Source organism: Oreochromis niloticus, unplaced genomic scaffold, assembly GCF_001858045.2.
Source record: "Oreochromis niloticus isolate F11D_XX unplaced genomic scaffold, O_niloticus_UMD_NMBU tig00001559_pilon, whole genome shotgun sequence".
NCBI lineage: Eukaryota > Metazoa > Chordata > Actinopteri > Cichliformes > Cichlidae > Oreochromis > Oreochromis niloticus.
The window spans coordinates 15,647-30,259 of record NW_020327409.1 but is presented as its reverse complement, the minus strand read 5'-3'; the positions used below and the strand labels follow the sequence as shown (position 1 = coordinate 30,259).

The window sequence follows — 14,613 nt, the reverse complement described above, 5'->3', positions numbered from 1 at the left end:
GCGGTTTTGGAAACCCAAATCTACAACCAGAGTTCACACTCTTAAGCATGTTTTTGTGTGGTTTTTGCTGTGCTTTTGTAGTTCAGTGACTTTTTTGTGCAGTTCAGGTTGTTTTTCTGGATCAGGGAGTTGAGCTGAGATGTATCTGTCCACAAAGTCACAGACAGTTTGGTCATCATCCACATCTACTTCTACCTTTTCTCTAATCCACAGCAACATGTGTATATGCGGACTACCTCTGTGCTGGAACTCAACTCTGTAAAAGTAATCAATGATTTCACCAAGGGCTGTGCAGGAGAAAAAAGCAAATCTCTGAACAAAGCCTCAACACGCTTATCAAACATCGCATGGTGGTTACTGGATTGATCTTAGAATTTCACACTTTTCTGACCAGTCCAGGGCTTCAAAATCAACCTCTTCACCTTGCTGTCTCTTTATTGCTTGAATCACTTCAGGCCATCTCATCTCAGCAGCAGAGAAAGTGACAAAGAACTGAGGTGTTCCTATTTGACGAAGCATACTGAATAGATCTTTGTGGTTTTCTGCCAGTAAGCTGGAGTTCCTCTGAGTGGCTGCATAAATCTGATTGCATCTTTATTTCTTACCAGCTTCTCTACTTCTGTCTTACTTGTAACATTCCTGATGTGATTTTGCGTCCATCTTTGGTCATAGTTTTACCTTTCCTTAGCTGTATTGTCATGCTGGAATTAGCCAGGTGTATTTCAGTGACAAACTGTGAGAAAAATAGGTAATTTGTGTCTTTAGCAAATCTTGCATCAATGTTGAAAAGCCTTGACTTGAAGTAAGCACTCGGTGTGAGTTTAAGACGTCTCTTTTCATCCAGTGTATTCTGACCAGTAGGAAACTGCACAGGAAATGCCATGGCTTCCAAATGAGGAGTTCTGAAGAAGCTAACAGGATTGTTTCTTTCTGCAGGAGCCACACAATATGTGTTATCAGTGAAACAGAGAATCTCTTCTGAAATGTCTACAGGCTGCAGGCAACTTTCTAGAGCAAAACCTCCATTGTTTAAATCACTTTCTGGTTCCTCTGGATTTTGTTCTTCTGGTTGTTCATCGCAGGATACCATATCAATATCTTGTTCACTTTCAGACTCAGTTCACACAAAAGGGCATCTTTTTCATAGTTGTCAATTTCCATTAAATCTGCTTCATTATAATCATCACTTCCCATGCTGGCTTCATCACTGCTGTCATCATCAGGTAACGTTGGATCACAAAGCAATGCATCATCTCTGATAATAATATCTGTGTACTGTGGATGAATCTGTTTCAGTTTACGCAGGGCTTGGATCAGTTTAGACCAGGTGACAGTCTGGAACAGCTGATGGCCTTTGTAGCACAGTCGTCTTTTCAGCTTAATTCTCATGACCTGTGATTGGCTTCTGAGCCGAGGCAAACAGTCAACTGTTTGTTGGACTTCAGATGGTACACACACCACATTACCACGTATGAGTCTTTGTCTGCCTTTTGGAAGTGGAATAATCTTAGCAAATGGTATGCATTTGGCAATCAGATGTCTCTCCAGAATGTTGAGATCACACAGTTCAGCTGGAATATCCTGCAGTTCTAAACCATTGACAGCAGCAAGCCTGGGCATGCATCCACTTTTGAGGGAACTGTGACACGTGTGACAGATATACTCTTTCTTTCTCTCAACAGGAAAACTGCATTGATCATTACATGCTTCATCACACACATGAACAAATTTACCAGTTAGACACTGCTGAGCTACAGTTTGGTGTTTTGAGTAATTTGCTCTTTTGCAGATTTTCACCTGATTAGGAAAAGAAGCTTTTAGACAAACAGTACAAACATAAGATGGTGCTGACTTAATGTTTGATCTGAAACGAGATATGGCCTCATTCATTAAACTGTTATCTGGATGATACTGTAAACTTTCAGCTGGTCGATGCATCTGACGATATTTTCTTTTTATGTTCATTGCACATCTGATATTATGCATCTGTCTAAAAGAAAAACTGTTCCAATATTTTATTCTCATTCGTTCTCTCATATTGTCCTTGTGTTGCTGCTGAAATTGTCTCTTTTCTCCATAACGTTTTGTCATGTAAGATCGTTTTTTCTTTTTAAATTCTTCATTTTCTTTATATAGGTTAGAAACATATGACCTCATGTAAGCTTTATGTTTCTCTCTGAATTCATCACAAGTTCTGTATATTCTTCTTATATGATCTTTCTGTTTTTCTTTGAATACAGCACATTCTCTATATGCTCTTATTATACGTTCCTTCTGCTTTTCTCTGAATTTAGGACATTGTCTATAAGATTCCCTGTATGTTTTTTTCATACGTTCCTTCTGCTTTTCTCTGAATATGGGATTGTCCTTATACATCCTTATGACATGTTCTCTTTTTTTCTCTCTAATTTTAGCAATTTCTCTATAGATCATTCTCATATGCTCTCTCTGTTTCTCTCTATATAAAGTATTTAATTTATACAGATTATTTTTGTACACACCCTTCTTCTGTCTGTGATCAGGATCATTAGACTTTCTACTGGAATTTTTTTTCTTTGTCTTGAAGCTTTCATCAAAAGTGTACATCTGCCTTTCTTTCTTTTTCTGATTTTCCTTCCTTTGTGGTAGTTTTTGTTGGGACAATAATCTTCTCATTTTTTGCCTCCGGTGTTTATCACATTTCAACAGTTTATTTGAGAGTTCCTGTGTTGTCTTAGTTGAACAGGAGGCAATGTTTGTATCATTCTGAGGAGCATAATCTGATTTTACCTGAGAGTCTCTCACAGAAGATGCAGATGTTTCATTTTCAAAATAATCAGGATGCTGGTTAATCTCAGCAGTAGCTGTCTCATTTGAATAATCCACTCTGGATGACATCACTTCCATGGTTAAAGTGTTGATCCCAGTTTTCTGTGTTTGCTCAGTGGATGTTTGGGAGTTTAATTCAAGAACAGGTTGATTTAAAACTGGTGCTGGATCACTTGTAGCAGGTTGTCTGTATTCACTGGTTTGATCAGCATCTCTTTGGTCAGCAGTGTTTTCACTGTGAAACTCGACAGGCTGTAGCTCATAAGTGCAGGTTGGTGCGATGCTAAACATTCGGTACAAGCATTTGATCCTGTCAATCATGTCATTAAGACGTGTGAATTTTAACATAACTGCAGTTCCACCACTTACACCTAGCAACAATGGCATTCCTGTAGACTTACGTGGGTGAGGATCAAAATATCCGTATTCACCAGAAGTCAGCCTGCAAACTGCGATGACTGTTCCTCCCATGAGTAGCAGAGCGTAGCGAACGTCTGAAGCCAAACACTGTAGTCCCTGTTCAAGGCTCGGAAAATGATCTGTACCATCAAATGTGCCATAATGAGCTAACTGAGACATGTCCACTTGATACTCGTGTCTGCGGCTGGTGACCACTGTGGGAAGCTCATCACAGGCTAGAAACACGCTGTTCACAAACCTCTTTCTGGCATCTGAATACACGGCATGGCCTTTGTCCAACACACGGTTTAGATCTGCTCTGGTTATGAATTCATCCTCGTGTAAGAATGACAGGAAAACCAAACTGTTAGCCATGCATTGCTGATTCCGGTACTTTCCATACCTAGGAGAAGCCTGGCTTCGGGACGCACAGATGCTACTCACTCGTGGACGAGTTTCACTGTTTGTAACCTGTACATGAGACGGTCCTGGAGCTTCTCCATCATGCTGCGTTTGCACAGTTACCTGGGGTTCAATCGGAATTACCTGCTGTACTTTAGCATTTGGCACACATGCTGAGCGAACACCTCTCTTTACCACATCTGCATAAGACGGTGTGGCTGTCTGAACGCTGCTCTGCACTTCTGGACCAGGAATACTTGTAACACACACCTTTACCTGCTCACCGGTCTGAGAAAAATTTACCTGTTCTTTCTGCTTTTGCCATCTAAGCTTCTGGGACTGTGACCTTTGACCTTTTCTTGGCATTTTATCGAAGTACAAACTGAAGCTTATATGTATTTATACAAAGATATAAACAAAACTCAACCTGGAAACAGTGAAGAACTAATAACTCTTCAAGTTAGTATTAAATCTGAAAAAAATGTCAATATAAATATAAAAATGTTCCAATGTTCTTATAAATATGTAAATAGATGTAAAAGGTTGACTTTAATCCAAACTCAATATAAAAGACATTCAGTTCTTTGAAAACACTTTGCTCAGTTTTATTGTAGCTTTTTCCAAAACAGAATATTTTTACTTCTTATATTTTAACCAGACTTGTTAATGACTAGATCTTAGCTTCTGTAAAGGGACATACAGAATAAATCACAATAATCAACAGGCTATAATAAAAGTCGTTTTTTTTTTAAAGTAGACTTTGTGTAAATCTTTCAGATATTTAAAATTTAAAGCAAATATAAGGAGCTGTGATGGTGTGGTGATCAGATGACAGGCAATGAGGATTCTTCAGCTGGATGTTCTGCAGCAGTCAGGAAACAGGAAGTCTGGGTCCTCAGGGCAGCTTCTCGATGGCAATTGTGTCTGAACACTTACACTGAGTAACAGAAATGTCCCTAAATAATAATAGTATAACCCTACTATAGTCCAATTTTACTGACAATGAAACAGACTAGCAAAATGTATCTCAAGTTATCTGATTTAATATTTTTGTGAATACAGCAGTCTGAATGTGTTGTATAATATAACAAGTTTATCTTATTACAAAAAAACCTTTAAGGTGTAAATTTTATATAATGTATCAAAGTAATTGCACCTCTAAGCCAAACTATCAGTGTTTATTCCTAAGTGTTCCAAGTAAAAATTAAAATTACAAATCTACAGCTGTGTAAGTAGTTTCTACTGTACTGTAATTCTACTATTGTAATTTCAACGTTCTACTTGTAATTTCCAGCAAAAAGACTGGATGTGAGAGAGTTTAACGATAGGAAAGAAGGAGCAGTGAGAGCAGAGATCTCTCAGAATTCTGTAACAGATAGATGAAGTACTGGTAACTTCAATTTCCCAAAAATTGGGACCATGTCAAAACTTGATTATTCCAGTCAAAACTTGATTCCAGTCAAAAGTTGATTCCAGTTAAAAACGTGATTTTTGATAACTTAGATAGAGCTTGTGGGATAGAGTGAAGCAAGATAGAACGGCTTGTCAAAATAGATAGAGTGGGGAGAGTGATAGGACAGACTGAATGGCTTGTTAATGATAGAGAGAGAGAGAGAGAGCGAGCTTCTGCAGCAGGTCACCTGTAAGACACAAAAAGACTGGAATTAGGCATATTTCCAATAAACATAGCTTTCCAGTATTTTTCAGAAAATAAGGCACACTTAAAATCCTTTAATGTTCTCAAAAATAGACAGTGCGCCTTGTGTATTCATTCTGGCTGTGCTTACTGACTTCAAACCAATTCTATGTGGGACACGGCGCTGCAAAATCTCTCAAAATGTTGTAGTACAACTTTGGTAAGCTACCGTAGTTAGGAGCCTCGCGGTGTAATTCACACTGTGCTTGAACATAATATTATGCTGTGTGTGTGTGTATAGGGACCTGGCAACTGTTAAGAGCCATGCTTACGAAGCAGGTTTCAAACTGATCAGCTCATGAAGAATTTGATGGATTTGTGGAAGAGGAATGAACTGAAAAAGTGAGCGTATTGTTCTGTATTTTATGTGTTACAACTTAGATTGACTTATCTGTGTGTTTTGTTTGGCTTAATGTACCTTATGTTTAAAAAAAAAAGACTCATTCATTAACATTATGCCTTATAATCTGAAAAATACAGTACATATAGGGCTTTACACACTGAAGCGTACTACAGTAAATTATTGGACTGAACTGAATGACAATGTTTAACAAATGGCGGTGGAACTATTAAGGAAATTTTTGCATTCTATTAAAACAATAAAAACAAATACAGTCTATAACCAAGATGTGCTGCTACAGTAACTTACTGTTAACATTATATGGTCCAAATAAACCCACACACTGAGGTTAGAGCAGGCCTCCTGCTCTACATCAACTTTACATCCACTCAAATTAAAATTTATTGATTAACTGGCCAAAAAGAACAAATCCTTTCTCACATTTGCCTAAAACCATCTTGATGATAAACAAGAGCTGTGCTGAGTCACTGCACTAAACTGAGCCTTCTGTAGTGAAAGAAATATTAAAAAACAAAACAAACAAAAAAGCCCAAAACACCAGCATTAAAGTCAAAAATGGTGCTGTTACTGTGATGGCCCAGAGTCCTTTTACTACTTTAGGACCTGCATCAGGCCATCAAGTCCTGAGCTTAAGTTTAATCACACTTGGGATTCGCAGCAGGAAAGGGATCTGAAGTACACAAGCAAGTCCAACTATGAAAGAAGCAAAACTCTTGGTGTAGACTAATCAGAGTCTGGACTTTAGTGAAATTAAGATACTTGACATGACTCGTAAACCCTATATTGAACATTAATTAAAACAATTCTAAAAGTAGAGTGGACCAAAAGCATTTAAACCAGTCATTACTAGTTAATGTAAATGCTTGATTATACTTGTTGGTGTCAGGGCTTCCACAGCTGGGTAACATGTTCACACATTAGACCAGGTTGTTCTGGTTTGCTTTTCTCTGCTTCATAAATGAAATAATCCCTGTAAAACTGCTTTTTGTATTTAGCCAAGTTATCCTTGTTAGATAATTTGAAACATGACAAAAAGAAGCATGAAAAAATAAATCTGCAACAAAGAAAGACCTTTCCCAGCATTGTACCTCAAACAAAACTTTACTTACCAGACTTGAGACGATCAGATCAGTTTAGCAGTCTAGAGAAAGGAAACAATACATCAGATAACTGTGTAATGATTCAGACTGTAGAGCCTCTTCACACACAATTGATTTTACTGTGACATAAAATAATTAGTAAAATCCTCAATTTCTGAAAGCCTTAATGAACTTACTGTAGTCTAAAAAGGACAAACATTAGTTGCAGGGTCTCAGATGGCTATAACATGTGCAATAAAAGCATTCATAATACAGAAGTGCAAATAGGCACCAATAATTGTTGGCACAGATGCAGAATATACCAAGTTGTTCCTAGACAGAAGCTTTGTGGCTCAAAGACTGTCTATCACAAGTCAATGGTAATAAAATGTGAAAAACAAAATTTTTAATGTCATTTAAGATTAAAGAGTTGGATACAAAGCAACTGTTTAAATCAGAAGCAACCTCATACATGTAAATATTGACAAGTTACAGCAACAACAGTGGCACGACATTTTTGTAATGAAAATTGTCTTAAATACTACACTAAAAAGTCCTTCCATTGTACCTGTTGGTAGGAATATTTATTTATTTTGTAATATTTCCCTTTTTGGCAACATTTATATTTAATTTTCAAACACACTGTGTTCACCAAATAATTAATAAAGTAATTTTTGTATTTTGTAAATAAATAACACACTGGCTTTAATGTATCATACACTGTCCACTTACAACTATGGTTGTATTATTGCTTAACTGTTAAAGTTATTAGATTTAGTGACTCAAGCAAAATACTTCTACAGTGTTCTGACTTTAATACATAAGCAGAATTTGAGAGACAACATAAATCAATACAAGTGTTTAAGCTACGACTTATACTGACCGGGGCTTTGCTGCTACAGATTATAAATCCTGACTATGTGTTTTGCCCATGAGCAAACTATTATATGTAAATTGCTAAATATATTACACAATGCCAGGTTCATATTGCTTCAGTTACAATCACTGTTTACTTACCACAAATGACAAAATCAAGCTTGTATTTCACTCCGTCTAACAAAAGACAAGTAACAAAAATACAGAATGAGACAATTAAAATCACCATAAGAGTCAATGCTACATCACTCTCTGTAGTCTCTGGAATACAAACAACAACTCTTCTGTTTTCGTTTTTTTCGAAACCTTATTAAAAATTGCCATGTTCATTAAAAGCAATATGTAATTACATCCACTTGCAGTAAGCCACATAAGTTTCTTAGTAATGTTAAGCTGTGATATTCTAAGGAGCTTGGAAAGAAAAGCGTCTAGACATCTTTAAGTTCTTCACTGATTCACTCGTCTGAGAATCTTCTTCTTAGATGCGAGGTAAAAGGCTTCACACAACTTAAAGAAGTCCAGACACTTTCCTTTCCAAGCTTCTTAGACTACAATGACCTGGATGACTGACAACCGTCCCATATACGAAGCTCTAATACTTTGGTGCTATTAGATAAGACAGTAAATATCATTAGAAATTATTTGCTACACCTAGCACTGCACACTTTATCAAGTGGTGACATAACAATTTCAAAGCATGTAACAATTATAAATGAAAGCTTAGATGATATATTTGTAGGTTTTAACATTTGAGGTGCCCTGCATTCAAATTCTGCTTCCTAAAAATGTTATCAACTGCACACAGTATCATTTAGTATATATATTAATATGCTGTTGTTTAAAAATAAATATCTACATAAAACATTAATAATATTAATGGCCCGCTGCTACAGTTTATTTATTTGAAGGTGGGCCATTTTTGTTTTATTAATTTTCCACAAAGTGAGAAGTCAAACAGAGCAGCATATTTAGCTTTTTATTTAAAAGTGAGACAGCACAAACACACGTTTGCTAAACGGTTCTTAAAAATTAGAGTCTCCTTCTTATTCTTGTATGTAACTATGTGTTTTATTCTCAGTCTTTCTCCCCCTTCCCTTAATTAACCCGCAACACAGACAAATGCACACACAGGCACGTGACTCTTTCTCTCCCCGCATTCAGTCAGAGGCGGTAAAATGACTCCTTTTAAGTTGCCAAACCTGCTGCTTCAGCAGCTAATTAGTGGTTCTAAGACGGCGGCTCATTACATCACATAACCTTACAACCTAAAGAATGAGGCTGTTTTAACCGACTAATTTGGGAAGAGAAGAACTAACTGGACCTTCTGTAACAGACTCAGAAACACTAACACACCAAATGAAGCTAATAAAACAAAACAATAAATGTAAACAGTCAAATAAACCAACTTCATTTTATACTGGGCCTATAGCGCTAGGCATTAGCATTGAGTTGTCAGGGCTAGCTTCTCAAACAGTCCTTTAAAATACTAAAATTACAACTTTTCATTAAAAAGCAGCCATTGTGTTGCTTTAATATGACTTATACTTCGCCTGACTTTAAAAGTCACTAACTACAACTCGGTAAATCACTCAAAAAGCTTATAAACATTTCATTTCAGAGAAGCAGAGAAGTAGGTCTTACCTTCAGCAATCGCGGGTAGTGTGCGGAGGTGCAGGAGTGAGCCGGAGATGAAAGAAAACAGTGGCGTTCAGGGGTAGTGGGAAATTCCTTCATTACACAAAATGGGCATTGAAGACATTAAAATTTTGAAGTTCATTTAATTATACTCATACAGTATTTATTTGCTACAAAAAAAAGCAGAGTTTTACTTATATAAGCTGAATAAATATTCCAAACAGGATCATTTGAATTTTAAATAACGGTTAAAAATCATAACTTAATAATCATAATTCATTATGTTAAAATGCAATGCATTATGATAGATTTATTTAACTGACTGGACACCAAGGAACAGGTAAAGAGTTCACCAAACCAAAAAAACAGTGCTGGACAGTCTGCAAAATGTGGAGTCAGATAGACATTGTGCAGAGAAGAGGAGGGGAAAGTTGTATTCTAAAATGGATTAACAATTAAATTAAATTAACACAGCCACCTAAGCATCCTCATACAATAGCAGGAGCTGCAGTGAAAGGCTCGGGTCACTGCACTGCACTGACTCAGCGATTCAGGAAGTTCTTTAACCCCACTGCCATGAGGCTTTTTAGCAGCATCTACTGACATGTTCTTCTCACATTTATTTCTTTTATTCCAATACGCATTGGTTGTAATCATATGAATTCTGAGCTAAATGGACCACTCGTTCACTCAGAACATAGCTGGCACGGGGGTAACTGATGGCACGACCATAGATGGACTGGCCATCCATCACTCACACGCTCACGCCCTGATATGCAAATTTGAATGTGCCAGTCCTCACAGAGGATTGGCTGCCTGGGGACCTGGCTTAGCAGGAAAATTGTAAAATCATTATTGCCAGCTGATAGAAAGCTAATCAAGGGTACACTTTGCTCAAAACTACTTGTTGTTCTACTAAGGCAAATTGGCACAAACTTTAGAAAACCATGGAAGAACAGCTGGCAAGTACACAAATTAGAAACATGCGCGCGCACACACACACACACACAAACATGTAATTCTGTAAAGTTAAGTTATTTCAGCTTCTTCAGCTTTTTCCAGTTTTATATTTTCTGCTGTAGCTATGACAGCCAGAAGCCTGGATCTGCTCAATTTGAATCCACCAATCAGAGATGCTGCTTCTCTCTGGTCATCAGGCTGTGTAGTTGTTCCTGTCAATGCAGCTGCACCCCTTGCTCACACAGAAAGAAACACAGGCTTTCTACAAAGTATTTCTGACATGGAGCAGTAACATAACATCTTAGCAAAAACCTTTACTGTTACTTAAGAGAAACATAATAACTTAGTAGAAATACCACAACAGAGCAGAAATACTATGATTAAGTAGAAATACTATAATTAAGCAGAAATACTGTATTTAGCACAAATACTATAACAAAGCAGAAATACTATGACTTAGTAGTAATAGTATAACAAAAGGGATTCCTCAAAATACTATGAAATTGCCGTAATTCTATGATTTGGCAGAAATACTACGTTTTAGCACAAATACTATAACAAAGCAGAAATACTATGCCTTAGTAGTAATACTATGACATAACAGATATACTGTGATTTAACAGACAATATGCTTTTGCACGAATACTACGATTTCGCTTAGATACTGTGAAATTGCAGTAATACTATGATTTTGAAGGAATACTTTGATTTGGTAGAAATACTATGCCTTAGTAGTAATACTATAACATAACAGATATACTGTGATTTAGCAGACATAGTATTTTTTTGCACAAATACTACAATTTGGCAAGAAATACTATGTTTGGGCACAAATACTATGATTTGCTATAAATACTATGATTTGGCACATATACTATAATCAGCAGATATACTATAACATAACAGAAATTCTACGACTTAGTAGTAATACTATAACATAACAGAAATTTTAATTGGGCACAAATAACATGATTTGGCAAAAAAATACCATGATTTGGCACAAATACAATGATATGGCAGAAATACTATGATTGGGTACAAATACTATGATTTGGCACAAGTACTATGACTTAGTACAAATACTATGATTTGGCACAAATACTATGATGTAGCAGAAATACTATGTTTTAACATAAATAATATCTTTTGACAGAAATTTCTGCTAAAAGGTACTATTTCTGCTTTTTAGCAGAAATACTGTAATTTTGCACAAATACTATGATTTGGGATAAATACTATGATTTGGCAGATGTACTATATTCAGCACATATACTATAACATAACAGAAATACCTCCACCTACTAGTAATACTATAACATATCAGAAATGTCATGATTTGACACAAAAACCATGATTTGGCACAAATACCATGATTTGGCAAAAATACTATGATTACCCAGAATTACTATGATTGAGCAGAAGTACTAAGATGTAGTAGAAGTACTTTGATTTAGCAGAAATACTATTATGGAGGAGTAATACTTTAACATGGGAGAAATATTGATACACACACACATACACAGAGCCTAAAGGGAACAGTGGCTGTTAAGAGTCTGGGCTTGGTATATCTAGGTCAGTTAAATTGGCTGCACCTGCTGTAATCAGCCCTTACACACACAGACACAGAGAGAAGTATGAGTCTTCTTCAGTGTATTTCTCACATTCAGGACTCCCCTCGAACAAATGGCCATAATTTCCTAACCGTAGGGGCTAGAATGCTCATTCTGACACCGTTTTGTTCAGAAGAGATGGGGGAATCTGCAGGTCTTCATAATTCAGAGATAAAATATAAATTATTGAAGATATATGACTTGTAATACACTGTAACTGAGTAGAGGCAAAGCAAAACTGCCTTGACTTGCCCTCAAACAACGTTTTGTAACTCTAAATCTATATGGAGCATCAAAATCATTCTTTCACCGTAAGAAACAGCAGGCTTTGGTGAACAGTCATGGAAATTTTCAGGTCTCTGTGGAAATCCATCAAAAAGATATGACGAGAGAAAAAAGTGCCTCATTTCCAGAGTTTGAAATCTGAAGAGATCTGAGTGAATGACGAATTTCCTACCCTCAAACAAGTGTAACTCATCTCAGAACGGTAATAGGTGAGAAAAAACGTCTTGAATTGTGAGCGTCAGGAGTGTCTGAAGATATATTTGCACAAGCCTCATGTCTCAACTTTTTTTCGTTAAGGAGATATGATGATTTGAAAATGCCTCTCATTAGAGAATTCCAGCGCTGATTTTGAAGAAACTCTCCAATGAGTTTCTATGGAGAGTTTTGAGACTTTGTGTTACTCTGAGGAGATTTGCAAAAAATCTGTAAGTCCCACAAGAATGATAGTGACATTTCCTGAAAGCCAGCAAAAATACCTACGTTTTGATGTATAATTTGTGGGGCTTGAGTATAAATTGAGCGAGTAGCAAGAAGTTGTTCAGACATGAAGAGAAAATTCAGAAAGGACAAGTGCACACTCTGAGTTAATTGCATAGCAACCATAACAACGCATGTATTTTCTGAAAAATCACAATTTTGCAACTGAAAACTTAAAGAGGTATAAAATTAAAATGGTAGAAGATCTGAAAAAGCTGAATCAGACAGGAGTAGCCCAATAATTTGAGAACATTTTAAAGTTTGAATGGAGTTTCTAGGTGAAAGTATGACAAAGTAGTTAAGTTTCAAAAACAAGCAAGTTTTAGCAGAATTTCTGAAGATTTCCATTCATTTCAATGGGACAAATTAAAGGAAAAAAGTGTAATATTTTAAAAAGTATAACAGTAATAAACACCAAAAGTCATAGCCTACGTCAGCAGAAAGAGCAGAACAGTATAGAGTTTGAACTGTGAAAATCGGCTGAAAACTGAAGCAGTAGTTAAGCGGCAAAAAACGTACGGAAGCAACCAGAATAAAGTATAATAAAGAATAAAGAAACAGGAACTCAATAGTGGAAGCCTTTTAGGCATCCACAACTAGAAAATTTGCATTTCCTGCGAAAATGCTGTGTGGATGCCTTATTGCTGAAGCTGTCTGCTCAAAAACTGAAAAAGATGAAAAGTTGCAAAAAGTTGTATGGTGGTGAAAAAAACAAAAATTGTCCTAAGTAGGATTTGAACCTGGCCCTCCTGGTCTCAAGGCAACTACTCATCTCACTGAGCTAAACTCACTCTGAGCAAGAAGAGGTGGAGAGACGGACAACTCTGCTGAAATGAGCAGAAGCTGCTGAGAAGTGTGCTGATAAGAGGAGAAAAGGCTGAAAATTTTGCAGAAAAGAGGTGAATCAGCAGAATTTCTGCAGAAAAGAGGCAAAGAAGCAGAAACTTGCGCTGAAAAGAGATGAATCAGCAGAATTTCTGCTCAAAAGAGTTTTTCCTGAAAACAGCTGAGACTTGTGCTAATAAGAGGTGATAAGGCTGAAAATTTTTGCAGAAGAGGTGAATAAGCAGAATTTGGGCTGAAAAGAGGTGAAAATTCTGCTGAAAAGAGTTCTGCTGAAAGTTCTGCAGAACTCTTCAGAATTCTGCTGAAAAGATGTTTTTGCTGAAAAATAGCTGAAAAAGCTGGGATTTGTGCTGAAAAGTGGTGAAAAAACTGAAAATTTTGCTGAAAAGGGGTGAAAAAGCTGAAATTGAGTTAAAAAAGTTTAACTGTTAACTGAAAGAAATGTTGCCATAAGCGGGATTTGAACCCAGGCCTCCCAGTCTGAGAACGGCTGCTCATCTCACTGAGCTAAAACACGGCTCAACCGGGCAAGGAAAACTAGTGAGGCCACTGATAATGTGCAAAAATGGGCAAAAAATATTGCAAAAAAAATTCAATATCTCAAAAAGTATAGCAGTTATGAGCACCAAAAGTCATAGCAAACCTTAGCAGAAAGAGCAGAATTTTTTAAAGTTTGAACTGAGAAAATCGGCTGAAAACTGAGGCAGTAGTTAAGCGGCAAAAAACGTACGGAAGCAACTTGAAGAATAACTAGAAAAATTTGCATTTCCTGCGAAAATGCTGTGTGGATGCCTTATTGCTGAAGCTGTCTGCTCAAAAACTGAAAAAGATGAAAAGTTGCAAAAAGTTGTATGGTGATGAAAAAAAACCAAAACTGCCCTGAGCAGGAATCGAACCTGGACCTTCTGGTCTCAAGGAAGCTACTCATCTCACTGAGCTAAACTCACTCTCTCAAAAAAGAGGAGGAGAGACCGACAATTCTGCTAAAATGAGCAGAAGCTGCTGAGAATTGAGCTGAGAAGAGGTGAAAAGGCTGAAAATTTTGCAGAAAAGAGGTAAATCAGCAGAATTTCTGCAGAAAAGAGGCAGAACAAAAGAGAAAACTGAAAACAGGTTTTGCCATGACCGGGATTTGAACCTGGCCGTTCTCGTCTCAAGGCAGCTGCTCATCTCACTGAA

The 14,613-nt window shown here is 36.8% G+C and overlaps 1 protein-coding gene across 1 annotated transcript; it reads right to left on the bottom strand.

Moving 5' to 3' along the window:
- Positions 1 to 2,678: 2,678 nt before the first annotated feature.
- On the bottom strand, positions 2,679 to 10,195 carry LOC109197982 (uncharacterized; the record flags this gene model as incomplete). The annotated part of the gene is made up of 3 exons (XM_025904425.1): positions 7,763 to 10,195; positions 6,776 to 6,807; positions 2,679 to 5,249 (listed from the first exon to the last, which is right to left on the bottom strand). A coding segment is annotated over exon 3 (1,297 nt), but the record flags the coding sequence as incomplete, so codon positions are not given.
- Positions 10,196 to 14,613: the final 4,418 nt, after the last annotated feature.